The sequence below is a fragment of the Equus quagga genome, chromosome 12 (assembly GCF_021613505.1).
Source record: "Equus quagga isolate Etosha38 chromosome 12, UCLA_HA_Equagga_1.0, whole genome shotgun sequence".
Lineage (NCBI taxonomy): Eukaryota > Metazoa > Chordata > Mammalia > Perissodactyla > Equidae > Equus > Equus quagga.
The window spans coordinates 53,887,499-53,904,488 of record NC_060278.1 but is presented as its reverse complement, the minus strand read 5'-3'; the positions used below and the strand labels follow the sequence as shown (position 1 = coordinate 53,904,488).

The 16,990-nt window shown below is 35.0% G+C and overlaps 1 protein-coding gene across 1 annotated transcript in view; it reads right to left on the bottom strand.

Annotated features, from left to right (window-relative positions):
- Positions 1 to 396: 396 nt before the first annotated feature.
- The window catches only part of CDC73 (cell division cycle 73), a 117,964-nt gene continuing 101,370 nt past the window's right edge, over positions 397 to 16,990 (bottom strand). The window contains exons 14-17 of the mRNA XM_046678482.1: positions 15,557 to 15,718; positions 11,258 to 11,358; positions 5,868 to 6,009; positions 397 to 4,901 (exon numbers count right to left, since the gene is read on the bottom strand). Coding sequence (XP_046534438.1) covers positions 4,865 to 4,901; positions 5,868 to 6,009; positions 11,258 to 11,358; positions 15,557 to 15,718 — 442 coding nt within the window. The 3' untranslated portion in view covers positions 397 to 4,864. The remainder of the gene's footprint in view (positions 4,902 to 5,867; positions 6,010 to 11,257; positions 11,359 to 15,556; positions 15,719 to 16,990) is intronic.

Sequence of the window (16,990 nt, the reverse complement as noted above, 5' to 3'; positions counted from 1 at the left end):
ATACATATTTAGTGGGCACTTATGAATTGAATGGAAATTAAGTTCGAATATGGCCCATTAAACTCCTCATTAAAGAAATTCTCTTGCAGAAGATTCACACATTATTACTGGCACCACCAATATGATGACGCTGTTAATGATCTGATTATATGGGAGTACAGTTTGTTTTGAAACTATAAAATGTTAAAATCAGGACCTCAAACTGTAAAGATAATATAATTTGCCAGGATACGCTCTTCATCCTATTACAACAATGAGGACACAGGAAATTTGACCATAACCCAATTGTAACTTCAGCAGAGCATGTAGCTTGTTATCTTTATGAAGAACTATGATTCTTTACATTATTTAACTCATTAACAGAAAAGAATACTACAAATGTACTTAACTCGTTCGTTTTTAAAGTGAAAACTTATACTGCATTTATTTCCAAAACAGAGAAATACAATGCCTGAAAACCTCAGGAATCACTTTATGTAAAGACTTCCGTCATCCATATCCTACCCCACAATATAGTTTCTGTCTTCCTGGTTAAAGGCAACGTTTTTGGTTGGGAGGTTAGGGGATGGGGCGGGGGTGAGAATGTCCCCAAGACTCTTCATGTAAAGTGCTAAAAATGTTTTATTTACAATTAAACCTGAAATGTAAAAATCCACTGAAATGGAAGCAGAATGAGTGTAACATTTATCAGGTCACATGGCCCAAATTTAAGCTCCATTCAAGAACCGCTTCAATTTGAGAAACAGTACAAATTGGTGGCTAGACAATCATTTATAGTGCCTACACACTGCACATAAATTGCATTACATTATTAAGCACTATAATCAAACTTGGAGGTTAAGTAGCTTTTAGTAAATTTAAAGTGGATAGAAAGAAATTTCAACGGCAAACAAAATTCTGAGAGAGAGAGAGCATTTACTTAAATTTCACATAGTATCATCCCACTTTTTGGATTTTGGCAATAAAACTAGTTTTATTCATTAGATTTACTCATTTAAATGGCACACATTTATAACTCCCAAGATACTCTTATAAACACTACCTAAAATAATATATATAAACCCAAACAGATCATAACCTGAAAGTATTATTAATTACCTATTATGCATTTACTAAATATAATTCTTTATACACCTATTATACATTTTCAATTTTTTCTTAGTTATTATTCCAATGTATTAATATAGAAACCATGCTGGGGTCAATATAAATCCAAATGTGACAATGAATTGGGCCAGTACATACAGGACATGGCATCTCAAAATCTCTAATCCAATTCTTATGTGAAATTCAGTCATTCCTCTCCCTTTTATTCCTAAAGGTAATATACTATGGTTAGAGTAACCAGTTGATTATTAAATCCAAGTGAATAATAAAAATCCAGTCAAGTAATATTAAGGCTAATATAATTAAATTTATTTTTCATGTTTTAATTTTGACCAGCTTTTGTAATTGCTGTATCTGTAATATTATAAAATATACTTTTGGTCTCAAAGAATTTTATAAACTAATTAGTTCAACAACTAAGACTCAGATAATGGTTACCTGGCAAAGTGGCACTTCACTTCTGGCCATAAGTATAAATTCTATCATCGTTCCTATTGTTAACACCCATAAAATGGAATGGTTATATAGCAAGAAATATGGCAGCTAAATACCACCTTCCCACCCTCAAACAAGAACAATGTCATCACTTTCATTTTGTTAAGAGTCACAAAAATTTTTATTTAGGAAAAATATTTCCTTCAATTTTATTAGATAATGAATTTTATTTAAATGAATAATTTACCTTTAATTTTCTTTGTAGACCAATTAAAAAGTATGCCTCTTTCCTTTCATAAGCAAACTCTATTTGTCTAATTCTGCATGGCAGATAAGAAATTAATACTTTACTTTCTTCCTACTTAAAAATTAATTATAAAATTTTCCTTATTATGAATTAGTTATTTCTGTAGGGATTGCTGTCATGCTGCTGGTAAAAAAAAGTTAGTAAAGACTATGGACACATGGGAAACAAATCATAAACTATGATACTAGTTTATAATGAAATATATTAAACATTGTTTAAATATTAAACAGCAAAATACTCCTATATTAAATAAATAAGACTTGAATTTGTCATGTGGATCTATCAGCCAATACCACCAATAATGGGGATGGTCTAGTGCAATGGGTGGCGACAAAAAAAAAGAAGAAAAACAGGAGGAAACACAACATTTAATACTGGTTTTGTTTTCAGTAACAAATTAAACCAGTGATTCTCAATCCTTTCTGAACATAAAATTACCTGAAGAACGTTTAAAAAGTACTGATGACCGCATCTCGTCCCAGATGAATTGAATCAGAACCAGAATTCGGGCCACGATATTTTTAAAAGGTCCCCAAATGAGTCTAACGCGCAGTCAGGGTTGAGAGAGACTGACTGAAACCTACAAGCCTGACTAGAAGAGAGCCCGATGAATAAAGACATGGAGCTTTCTTTTAGAGGTAGGACAAGACAAGGGTGGCTACAGTTAACAATAAATTATGGGTAAGTCAAGTTTATGAACTTGTACTTCATTTCCATTAAAATATCTGCATATGCCTCTTCAGTCCCTGTAGTTCTCTATTTTCAAACTCCAAGACCAAGTACAGTCAAAGCAGTTTTTTGTAATAAATCAGTTACACTGAAAATACATCGTTCACTCACACACAGAAACATTTACTGAATGCCTACTATGTGCAAGGCACTGTGACAGGGGCTGCTACAGGACTTGGAGTCACGAGAGAATGAACAGTGATGGGCCGAAAGGTTTTATTTTGAGAATTAATGGCTATGAAATTAATCACACGGACCTAAATAAGGGACTCAACTGCCAAAAAAAGAAAAAGACAAAGTAAGAACATACTAAGGGTCTCATTTTTAAAATACGTCACATATGTGTACTTTTCCTAACGCTCCTTACAGTATTTCCAGAAGCCTTTGAATATACATAAGGCAAATTCAAGATAGAAAAATAAACCCTGTTTAAAGTAGATGTTTCAAATTTGAACCACACTCTGTATCAAGTAAATTTCACACATACGTATAAATACTAAAAATCTTTCTAGAAAGGTAGTTCACGGCCACCTGCAGTAGTCTTAACAAGTAAGCTTACATTAAAATATCACAGACTCTAGTCCTGGACTATTTCATCATGGAGAACGTTTATACAATACAGAATTTATTTTGAAAACAGATTTATATGCTGACAAATTCTAATGTGAACGAATTCAAGTTTTCTTTTATTTTCAAGAAGAGAGGATGCAGAGAAAGGAAGATAATGGGGGCAGAATCTGTTCAAACCTTATAAATATCCTAAAATCTAATAATTTAAAATGCTGGCTGCTTTTGTTCTGAAGAACCTAGTGACTTCCATATGAATAAATACTTTTTTCTATTCACTATTGGCATGGATTTTTGTGGTTATATAAAAAATAAATAATAAGTGCTTCTCATTTTTCTGATAGCATTAAATTTCAAAATGAGGCCAGCTAACGTCAGCTTAACATAAGGAGGAGCTACAAAAACTATGTTAACCTAAGAGAGATCACTGGGGGGAAAACAGAGAAAATGACATATGTTGAATGATCAGCAACAATCCTAATGACAAAAACTCTTCAGGAAAGTAAAGGTTCCAAGTTGCTTTTAAGTAACAGGTGAAATCAGGACTCAATGAAAACGTTCACTCATTGTAACTGGAATGCAACACCACTCTGTCTAAACTAGAGAAGTAGTAAAATATTTTACTAGGTTAAAATAGAGGTTTCATATTTTATATGATATTGAATACGCACATAAAAATACCAGTGTTTTTATCTTGTTTCTGTTCAGACACTTAGTTAAGCAAATGTGTTCTTTGGTGCCTGGGAGAGTTTCTCAATATTTAGGGGAAACAGATGATAAGAACTCCAAGATCAACATGCCTAGAAATAGGAGACTCAAAACCCTACGCCATATAAAGTAAGAATCAAAGGTGGGCTTATGAGAAAAGATTAAGGAAGTTAAACTTATACTGCAGTAGGACTAACACATTTCCTTCCCCCAAATCATACTCTGGCTCCCAAAATAAAAAGTACTATAGCCTACTAGGTTTTTAATCTGTGTTTTGAGATTTTTCAAGTGGAAAGATATCACAGATAGAAATATACCATTCTAGGTTTTAAAATCACCAAAGTCAGTGAGAAGAACGTACATTCATTAGATGTATTCATTATAAGTAAAGAAGGCTTGAAAAGGCTGAACAGTTCAACCAAAGCTGAAGAATTGTTCTCGATTTTTCATTATTCCTTTTTAAATAAAGAGTAAGTCTAGATATAGTATACATACAGGTTGACATTTTGATTCATTCAAAATAGTCACATCCCTTTGCTTGGTTTTGGAAGTTCCAGAGACCAAAATTTAATACCATTCATCACATAGTATCTTCAATAAAAGGAATTATAGAGCAATGAAAAATCAGAAGCAAGACGGCTGAGAGAGCCTTATAACCTCTAAATTTATACACATTTATAACCTGTATTTATTTTCTAAAGAAACAAATTTTAAGTAACGCTAATTTAACCAATGGAGAAAAAACTTCTATCAAAATATACAATTTCCATTACAGACTAGAAGGCTAATGTTAAAAAAATAGTTATAAGCCAAAAAGTTTGCTTATATGGATGACAGGCATCATCCCTTTGAAGCATAAAGCATCAAGTAAGGTCTTAGAAAAGATCGATCTGTGACCTTCTTCATTTGTAAGTTCTTGATAAATTCATAAAGCTTGAGTCTCAGTCTTTTGATCAAGGTATATCCATGCTTCTTAATCCAGATTTCCAGAAAAAGGGGAAACCAAGCAATTCAGAATCTCAAGTGGGATTTATGCTTTACCATGTACCTGAAAAATAATATTATAATAGGTTATAATGATAATAGGAATTTAAGAATTTTTAGAATATTATATGTAAAAATAAGTTGACATTTTTTTAAAATTCACAATCTACAGTGGAATAGGATGTTTTGTTTTCTAAAAAACTAGAAACCTGACACTGTAACCTTTGGGAATATAAGAACTTCTGAAGTAACCTAAACATTCCCCTTATTAAATTCTATAATGTAAGAGCTTCTGGCTAGAATAATATAATATAGTATCAATTATAATTGTTATATTATTGATTATAATATTACAATTATATCAATTATAATAATTTAATCTATCATCAATTATCATGCACACCAATCACCTCTGACTTTGAGGACACCCATAACATTCAGGGAAAGACTTATTACACCAAGACAGTTACAGATTTTAAAGGGCGCCTCAACAACAACAAGAGATTCAGGGGTGTTAATTGTGATCATATGCTGTTCTTAAATTTTCCGATTACAAAACTGGTATTGTTGTAAAGGGCTTTAAGAACTCTATTTATATTAGAAATTAAATTCAAAACCTGAATTCATGAGCTACCCATAACGCAATCTAGAGTCAGAGAGACTTCGGTGTTGGCCAAAAATGTCGGCATCACCTAATTCAAGCTCCTTGGATTGACAGAAAACAGTTCAGAAAGGTCACATAGCTCACTAGAGCCAGATGACAAAACCAAGACTAAACTCTAGGTCTTCCGAGTCAGAGTGTGGCATTCTTTCCACTAAGCTAGAAGCCCTTTCTCCATCTGTTGCTAAAGTCAACATATCAAAGATTTTTGTTAATTATCTACTGTAGATCAGCATTAAATTAGACAACCTTCGAAAAGGGGAATTGGGGGATATGGTGCACAACTTTAAGGAACTTAAAATCTAACTGAGGAGACAGGAAAATTACTACAATAAAGCAGAAGCAAGTGCATTTTAGGATCAGAATTACCTATCCAATGTTTCCCAGAACCGTAAGAAAACTGGTCTATCCAAATGACGTTTGTGATAGCTGAGTTCTAATACTGTTACATCCCATTTCTGAACGTTTGGATCTAGTCGAACTTCATCATATTTGAGATGGAAGGCTTTAACTAAATGGGGGGAAATAATATTTTTTATTCACACTGCAATCAAAATTATGAAAATATTTTATAAAAATAAAAATACCCAACACAAACATTAACTAAAACAACAAAAGCAAAAAAACAATCTTTCACCAACAGAAGCTCTATTATAACCAAATCTTTGAAATAGATGCTAAGCACCATGGTATCCTCAAAAACATTTAATTCCAACAAGTATTTACTGAGGGTTTACACATGCTAGCCACTGGCAACTGAAATGAGGAATAAGGTAAGATAAAATGTGTATGGTCCAATGAAGGATAATAATAAGAAAAAGACTATTCACATACAGTATGAGAAAGGTAGTAGGGTATCAGAGAAACACAAAAGAGTACCTTACCCAGACCATGGAATTCAGAAAAGGCTTGCACAGGCAGTGATGTCTAACCTAAGACCTAAAGGTGAAGGAAGAATTAGGCAAACACAGAGCAGAGCTGACCCAGTTAGCAAGAAGAGCATGCTCCAGGAGAGAACGGGTCAGTCTGGACAGAAACTGAACAGAACCGCACTGTGCAAAGGAGTGGAGGGAACGGAAAGAGGGAAGACCAAAGAGGCTCAGAGCAATGCTGGCCTTGTTGGCCACATTACACAGTTCGACTTTTAACCTCAGAGACATGGAGAATCGCTAAAAAGCGTTGAGCAGAGACTAATGATACAATTTAGTAATCTAGAGAAGAGACAGATTTGATCAACTGGGGAGAAGATACATGTACGGCAAGAAAAAGATTCAAGAGATAATTAGGGAGTGAGAACAAATGGAAATTGGTAAGAAATGATGAAAAGGGAAAAAGAAGAAACTGGAAAGCCTCTTGAGAAGGTTACCCAGAAGGAGATAATAATTAAACGATATAAAAAGTGAATCTAGCAAAGACCTAGGAGACAAGGATTTCAGGCAGAGGGAACAGTTGATACACTGGCCCTGAGATAGAAACGACCTCAGAATGCCCTACAAACAAGTATAACCTGTATTGTAGGCAATGCTCTGTATGCATGGAGAAACACTTCGGCTATGGTAAAAAAAATCTGTCTTTTATTCCAATGAGATAATAAACCACAGGAAAGTTTAAAGTAAGAAGGCTAAATGATCTGATTTTTATTTTTAAAAGATAACTCTGGGTGTTGGGCAGATAAAAGACAGTTGGGCAAAACTTCCCAACTGGCGTGTGCTTCGAAAGGTTAGTAGGTGGGCCTTCAAACACTGACTTTCCATCTCGCTCCCTGATCATCGTGATGAATCACGCTAGTTAGCTGATTACTGCATTTGCAATCAGTTTATCATCAGCGGAGTTTTGTTTTACACGTGCACATGTAAGATGTTTCCTTTCAATTTTTTACTTTTTTTCTAATATATAAGATGACTGTTACTATCATCACTATCAGCCAGTATTAGGAGTTTCTAAAAAGAAAATGGTTTATTTCTTGTTTTTGCTGATAGCTATTTATGAGTTGCTTGTTCCATACTGCTGCTGGCTTCGTAGCTTTTGATGTTAACAACTAATAAAGGTCTAATTCTTGATGGAAATCCAAAATGAATCAGTCGTGCCCACGAAAAAAGACATAAGGATTATTTCTAAATTATTTGCTTTTATAAATAAAGGTACCCTCATCAGATATAGTATTCATTTTGAATTTAATTCACTACAGGGGCTATATGTTATGGCTTCAGAAAACTCATTTTCAAAATATTTATGTGCGTAAAAAATACTTTTTGAATTTTCAGAAATTTTTAAATTAAATAAAAGCAACACCTCAATACTTCTTATCCTGCTTACATGTTTCTTTTTCTTTCTTTTTTTTTTTTTTGAGGCAGAATAGCCCTGAGCTAACATCTGCCACCAATTCTCCTCTTTTTGCTGAGGAAGACTGGCCCTCAGCTAACATCCATGCCCATCTTCCTCTATTTTATATGTGGGACGCTTGCCACAGCATGGCTTGAGAAGCAGTGCATAAGTGCACACTCAGGATCGGAACCGGCGAACCCCAGGCTGCTGAAGTGGAGCGAGTGACCTTAACCGCTGCACCACCGGGCTGGCCCCACATGTTTCACTTTTCTATTTTCCCAATATGATCACTTTAAACCATTCTTAAAAATATATGAGTTAGACTTTTAAAAATGATTTATCTAAAGCTACAAAGGCCTACAGTCCCCCTTAATAACTTCAATAGATTTAGTTTATACAGTATTTATTTCCCCACCAGAATAGAGATCTTTTAAAATTAAAGCTAAAATATCAGAGTCCAAAAAGTTTAAGTCACAAATGAGGAAACGTAAGATTTCTCTCATCATAGAAAATACTGTGTTAGCATGAAGCAATAGTGGCAAGCAAACTTACACCAAGACATTACTATGAAACATCTTTCTTATCCAGACAGACTTAAAAGTTTTTAAGCCTCAGTAAAAAACAAAGGAAACAAAGTTCTTTTACATGACCTTAGCCAGTTATCTGGTGGCACAATGAACACTAAAGCAAAATACTTCACACAATTCAGAATTGTTCATTTTTTGCAAACAGCATGAACCGTGTCAACATTTTCTTGTGGGAACAAAAAGAAACAGAAACAGTGCTCTTGAATAATATTTAGTAGATAAAATGAAGGCATGTCAAACGACAAAAGAACAATCTAATACAGAAGATTATTAAATGAAAAAATTTTGTCAATGATAAGTAGCAAAAATTTGAAGAAATCACCATTTAAAAATCTTGATCAACAAATGTACGTAGCCATCTCAAGAATAAAAGATAACACTGAAAAAAGCTATATCCAGTTACAAGCTTAAATTTCTCATTATAATTTTGAAAAGATTTTATTTGGCAATTTTATACTATTCAATGTTTAGTATCTTTTATTTTATTTTATTTTATTATTTTATTATTTTGCATTTTATATTTTATTTTTTATTATGTACTTTATTATTTTTCTGTATTTTATTATTATGTACAATACAATTTTTTACCAAGGCCCATACAGATGCTCCCAAATACCCTCAGCCCCACCATGCTACATGGACATTATCATTCTCAACGTGTGTTACAGGGAAAAGGGTGGGAAGCTGGAAGAGGCAAGAGTGAAAGCAAGGCGACCAACTAAAAGCTAAGACATAATATATTCCTACATTTTTAGCTTAAGCAAATTACTTAAAAAACTAATCGAGAGGGAAAAACAGTCTGGGGATGACAGAGAGTATAAGACAATTCCATTTGGAACAGGATGAGTTTGATGTACAAATGCGACCTCACAGAGGAGTTATCTGATAATCATCGAGAGAGATGATCAGAATATCAAGCTAGAACACAACTTTTAGAACGAGTGATTAAAAGCTATCAGATCTCCTTGAAAAAGTAATTATAATTAAAAGAGAAGAGATATGGGAACATAAATATGTTGTTGAAAGCCAGAGGATAAGTAGCTAGAGAGTCTGAGAAAGCATAATAAGTTCTTGGAAAAGAACATTTTAAAAAGGAGAAAATGGGTCAAGAGAGTCAAACTCTGATGAGGAGGTCAAAAGCAGCCAACATTTGGTCTTGGTGGGAAACTGGTGAGCTTGGTGGGAACAGTTCGGTGGATGGCAAGAGGGCCAGACTACAGTGGATTGAGAATTGAACACAAAGTGAGTCAGTAGAGGCAATTCTCTTAAAAGCTGAGCTGTAAAAGAAAAAGAGAATGAGCTGGAAGGAAAGGGGAGGTCAAGCTACGAAAGAGTTTTGTTTTGTTTGTTTGTTTTGAGACGGAAGGGGCAAGAATACCTTCATCTTAAATAATGATAGAAAGGATCAGTAAACGAGCAAGGTTGAAGAGAAAGAATAATTCATAGAAGAAAATTATAATTGATAACTTTTAAAAAAAGTCTCTAAGTTCTTAGCTAACTCAGAAGACTAACAATCTGAACAAAACAGTTTGTTATATTCTTAATGAAATTCAGAGAGCATTTACATCTTGAAGACATTCTGATCATTTCTTACTACAATACTATTCAACAAGGCAAGCAAGCAGACTAAACACAACACTCATGTTCACTGATATTTTACTTTCACTAAAATTCTCATTCTCTCTATATCTTTAATTTTCTATTTATCAACTCTGTGCACTACTCAAGTTTCAGAAATAACATATAAAAAGTTATCATAATATTAGTAGTATTAGAATTCATGTTTAAAAATGAATGAAGGTAGGAGAATAAATGTTTCAAACTTTCCAGCCTGGGCAGTTTCTAGCCTGGAAAGAAAGGTAGTACCACTAACAAAACCTGAAGTTGCCAAAAACAGGGCTGGCTTTCAAAGCACAATCTACATTCATAATAACTAAAAGCTGTCGTTTTTAATAAACATATTTGTCTTATGAGAATGCTTTTTAAAAAGTAATTTTACTAATATTACTAACTTAATTGGGTACCTGAATTGAATAATAATTGGAATACCCCTACCAGCAAAACAACAGGCTACATTCATCTACTTCTGGTATACCAATATATAAAAATATATGGTCAGTAAAAGATAAGCCACATGAAATCCAGTCATTTAACAGATATCCACTGAAGGCACTCTTCTGTGCTGATGATACAAGGGTGCACAAGGCAGAGAAGGCTCCTTCCACCTTGGAATTTGCATTCTAACCAGGGAAGACTTATGACAAAGATATAAAAATAACGGGTAAGATGAAGCGTTGGTAAGTGCTATCATGAAAATGAAACAGCTGAGAGAGTAACTGGGAGGAGGTGATGGCTATTTCCAGGGCGGTCAGAGAAGGGTTCTTAAAAGGAGAGAATACATGAGCTGAGACCTGAACGAAGAGAAGCAGCCAATCAGCTATAATCATGCCAGGCAATGGGAGAGCTGGCAAAGTCACACGGCACTTCAAGTTACAGCTACACACTATGGTTCAGCAAGTCAATCCACTTAAAAACTGGCCATCAATTTTAATAAAATTGTATGGACATGCAACAATATTAATGATTTTTAAGCGACCTAAAAAGTAATTATTAATGTTGGGGAATAGGTGCTAATTCATTTTTAGATATGAATACACAGGCAATATTAATGTTCAAAAAAGGCTTTAAAAATATTTCACAAGTGCTTAAAAATTAACATTATACATGCTACTTAATAGGAATTCTTTGATATGACACATATACACAGAGCCGTGGATGGCTCTTTCTCTTAAACAAAGTAAGAGCATTTCTATATTGGATAAGCAGTAAAAATAAAGAGAATCTTACTTTTAGCAAATATGTCAACTGGTGATCCATCAGGCAAAAGCCATGGCCAACCCTTGAACTGCCACGCAGGACCTTGCACAAAAACTGCCACAACTCGGTCCCTGAACATAGAAGAGGGGTGGGGGGGGGGGGGGGAGAGTGGAGAGAGAACATCTCAAACATCAGCTCTGGTCAGGGTAAGTCCTTAAGGAGAGTCTCATAGTTACGCATGTGATGCAGCCTCCTGTCAACACTTCTCTGAGGCAAGCCAAGTACGTTACCGGAACTGTTCATTACGCCGTTACCATTAGAGTGCATTAAGGACTGCTATACTGCCCATGCATCGGTTTTTTGCGCATAAGTCTTTTAAACATAATTATATGCACAATCCTTATATGTGATCTTTTCAGCCTTTTTCTCTTCCCTTCTATGAATTAGAGTAAGAGCCCACTTTTCCCATGCAATAGGGAACAGCAGTTGATCTGTTCATCAAAAAAGTTGGTTTTAAAAGAAAATCATTTAAAATTCAAACACATCTTTGTTGGGAAAACTGGACTCCTACATGCAAAACAATGAAAGTGAACCACTTTCTTACACCACATACAAAAAAAACCTCAAATGGATTAGAGACATAAATGTAAGATCTGAAACCACGGAAGAAAACATAGGCAGTGAACTCTTTGACACTGGTCTTAGTAATATTTTTTTGGATTGCCTTCTCAGGCAAGAGTAACAAAAGTAAAAGTAAACATATGGTACTACATCAAACTAACAAGTTTTTACACAGCAAAGGAAACTGGTAACAAAACAAAAAGGCAACCTACTGAATGGAGAAGATATTTGCAAATGATATTATCTGATAAGGGATTAATATCCAAAATACATAAAGAACTCATACAACTCAAAAAAAAAAAAAAAAACCCCCAGCATTCGATCAAAAGATGGGCAGAGGTGTTAGCCTGGTGGCACACAGGTTAAGTTCACACGTTCTGCTTCAGTGGCCCAGGGTTCGCCAGTTCAGATCCCGGGTGCAGACCTATGCACCACTGGTCAAGCCATGCTGTGGCAGGTGTCCCAGATATAAAGTAGAGGAAGATGGGCACAGATGTTAGTCCAGGGCCAGTCTTCCTCAGCAAAAAGAGGAGGACTGGCAGCAGATGTTAGCTCAGGGCTAATCTTCCTCAAAAAAAAAAAAAAAGATGGGCAGAGGACCTGAAGTGACATTTTTCCAAAGAAGACATACAGATGGCCAAGAGGCACGTGAACAGATGCTCCACATCACTAATCATCAGGGAAATGCAAATCAAAACCGCAATGAGATACTGCCTCACATCTGTTAGAATAGCTATTATCAAAAAGACCACAAAGAGCAAGTGTTGGCGAGGATGTGGAGAAAAGGGAACCCTTGGGCACTGCTGGTGGGAATGTAAATTGGTGCAGCCACTATGGAAAACAGTATGGAAGTTCCTCAAAAGATTAAAAATAGAACTACCACATGATCCAGTAATTACACTTCTAGGTATATATTCAAAGAAAATGAAAATACTAATTTGAACAGATATATACACTCCTATGTTCACGGCAGCATTATTTACAATAGCCACGATATGGAAGTAACCTAAGTGTCCATTAATCCATGAATAAAGAAAGAAAATGTGGTACAAACATACAAAGGCATATTACTCAGCCATAAAACAGAATGAACTCTTGCCATTTGCAACAACGTGGATAAACCTAGAGGGTACTATGCTAAATGAAAATAAGTCAGACAGAGACAAATACCACATGATTTCACTTATATGTGGAATCTAAAAAACAAAACAAATGAACAAACAAAACAGAAACAGACTCACAGATACAGAGAACAAACTAGCGGTTGCTAGAGCGGAGCAGGGAGAAGAGATGGGTGAAATAGGTGAAGAGGACCAAGAGGTACAAGCTCCCAGTCATAAAATAAAGAAGTCATGGGGTTGCAGTGTGGCACAGGGAGCACAGTCAACAATACTGGAATAACTTCGTACGGTAACTAGCCATGGCGTGGTGCTATTTCATAATCTATAAAAATACGGAATCACTATGCTGTATACCTGAAACTAATCATAATAATAGCATGTCAATTATACTTCACTAAAAAAATTTAAAGACATCTTAAATATTTTACTTTAATTAAAAACCTTATATAGTAAGGTAATTCTATAGTAATTCACCAACCATTTTATGAAGCCCCAAGGCCTTACTCTTAAGTTCCTCCAATTATTTGGAAAGTAATCTGAGTACAGAAATCATCTAGATTTTTTAATTTTTCCAACTGTTTTAGAGCTATTTCACTAACCCTAAACTCTGTAAGTTTTTTTTAAAGTAACTTGTTTCTCCAACGATTCAACTTCATTTTCCTAAAAGAACGAATCTCTTTCTAGGCCCTCATATTTCACTCGTTTACAATATATTTAATTAAATTGAGAAATTATAATACGTCTAACTGCCATAAACAGCTTAAGCCTACAAGTAAAGAGGTGGGAACAAAACCACAACATCGACAGGAACAGTTAACACTGGTAAGATCACCGAGCATTTACTAGCTGCCAGTGCTGTTCTAGGCACTTTACACGTTCCTTCTGTTAACACATTTAATCTTCAAAACAATCCAAAGGAGTGAGTACCATCATCATCCCCATTTCACAGGTGAGGAAGCAGAAGTGAACCCGCATACCAGAGAACAGTCCACCAGCCAGAAGAGCAAGGGAGGGGGGAAGCGGGGCAAGGAGAGAGGGTGTGAGGAGAGGGAAATAAATGATCAAGCCTGTGCACTGGTTATGCTATTGCCCCTGAGGGAGGACTGGCAAACGATGAGAAGAGCCCTATTATTATGGAAATAGTTTTGACCACACAACTCCCTAAAAGGGTCCTGGGAATGCCCAGAGGTCCATGGACCACACTTTCATAAACACTGCATTAAATGGAGACTCTCTACCCTCAACAAAACATTAAACAATGGTTACCTTCTACTCAAGTAAAAGACCTATGGGAACGATCAAAGGTACTGTGAAAAACCACAGCTTAGATCTTAACCTTCTCAAAGTCCCTAAGGTTAAAATCAAATCTTAAATAAAAAATTTCCTCCTTTCACGGGATATATGCCCCGTACTGCCAAAACCATCTTTGGTAATGCAGCACACTATTAAATGGCCTCAACTTTATGATGTAACTTGTACCATACAATACTTGAAAGCCCAAGATGCCTGCCAAACTAAAGAGAATTTGCTAGATAGGGGTCACATGGCTCCTAGTAGGTCTCATAGGGCTAGTAGAGGAGTAAGAGAATACAAAAACTCTTCCCAGTGAATTCTTGAAAGGACAATTAACAGAAAAGAAAAGAAGAAAGGTAAGGAAGGTATTATTCCTAGATCATGACACCAATGGGTAGGAACCTAACTCACATACATAAGCAATATTTTGTAGCAAAGTGATGGCACTTGTACACACTGTACTGTCATTTTTTGCAAACATATAATACAAATGGTGTAACTTTCCTACTTCCCACACGTTTTAAACTTGGTAACTAAAATTTTTTTCTTATTCACTTCATATATTACTCAAGGTATCTCTGTTAAAGACCCTTTTTTCTTTAGTAAATTTCTGACATACTAATATTCTCAATGGCTGACTTCCTAATATCTGAAGACTAAAAAGTACTTCAAAGGCCAATTTCATTTAATGCACCAATGTGTTGCATCTCTGTGTCACAGAGATGCACTCTCAGACTCTGTATTTTTACTCCAGCTTCGATTAACGAAGTAATTTAAGATATTTCATATATACAAATTTATAGGTACTTTATACTATAAATAGCTTAGTATTTTCTTAAACGACATTTTAATGCAATAAAAGAGTTAAACCAGGGTAACGTTCTTTTTATTAAATTATTCCCTTACAATAAAAGTAACAATGCCTTCACTTAACATTTCCTATCAGAAAATCTTAATTCTCCAAATCAAAAATCTAAAATATAGGCCCTCAAAATAACATTAGTCTGTTTGAAAGTTTTGTTCTAAAAGCTTATTCAGAACAAATGGACAAATGCAAAGAAGTTTTACTCTGTACGTTTTCCAGAAGCGTTTCTTCTTATAAGTAAAACAGAAGTTTAGGTATCCAAAATATAAACTCATTTACGTAGTACTAGAATGTTAACATTATTGATAACCAAATGAGACAGTAACATAGCTTTCAAGAACGGGTTCTACTAACACTTCATCACAAAACTGGATATTTGTTCATTATATAAAAAATTAATGACTATGTAAAAAATATAGATTATCTTACCAGTCTTGAGGCATAAGTTTAAGGGGCTGGTCTACTACCCTGTAAGGAACTGTGACACTAATTGCAGTGCCCCCTGGTTGCATCTGGTCTTTTCTTCTCTGTATTAGGGTTTCGTTTTCTCGTTGGCAGCCTTGTTTCTTCTTCTCATCGGATGGGACAAATCTTTGAAAAAACACAGATGAGAAAAGGTCAAGTGCTTCAATGTGATACAAATAGGAAAATAAATTATATTTAGAAATCATTTTTTAAATATTGATGGTTTTGAACCAAAAATGTTTATTTTTAAAATAAACCCACTCTGCATGTACAGATTATAATGCCTGAACAGTATGGGGCTTTGCTTTCACATAAGCCCGTGTGTGTGTGTGTGTGTGTGTGTGTGTGTGTGTGTGCGTGTGTGTGTGTCTCTCTCTCTGTGTCTGTGTCTCTCACACAGACACACACGATTTATATTTATTCATCTAGCACTCAGCCTTCTCTAGGGCTACATGAAGGACCACACTAATCCTTGATTTCTCAAATGCTCTCAGAGGGAAATTTTACTATAAATCAACGGGTCACCTGAAATGAAGCTATGTGGCTAGCCAGGTTTCTTCCTGGGTAGGTGTCTTAGCCTATCCAGGAGCTTCACAAAACACTCCTTTTCACATTTATACCTCAGCAAAACTAGAAAAATGCCATCAAATTTCAGGGTTACTTCACAAATTTTAAAGTAAGGAAATTAAATCAGTGTATGTCAATTGTCTATTTCAGTAAATTACCAACTCTGTGGTTCAATTCTCTACTGTACCATCAACAGATATTCTCAAAAATAGTTCAGCAATCTGCAGAGCTGTTGCCAGCTCTAGATTTGTTAGTGCTCACAAAGTACTTTAAAACAGTCTTACTTTTTTTTTTAAACATACACACTTCTAATACACAGTGTATTAGCATACTTTCTTAGCTATGGTCTGACCTCTCCACTTTAATGGAGGCAATGCAGTCACGGCACTGAATGTCACTCTGCTTCTAAAGTTAAGGATAAGAGACAAAAGAGGATGCATGACAGGCTGCACTTGGTAGGGTCCTTTGAAAAACTTCAATACCACACCCTGGTTCACCATGCAGTGATAACTAGTACATGGAGATTGTGATTATACTGAACCTCACTTTTGAGCTCATTGTTTTCACATCCATATCACATACGATGGAAAAGTTAAGACTGACAGACGTATCACTAAAAATTTCTCCCAGATAATCATTTTACTCCTGATGGATTCCGGTTATTTATTAACCAAGCCCACTTAGAAAATGCCAGATACAATACTAACACTTTGAATAATGAATTTTTTTAGAAATTAATAGACTTGCATTGATGGAAGCCGTCCTAATATAAAGACACAAATAACAAAGACATATTACGTGAAGAGTATACGCAACACATTGTGCTACATC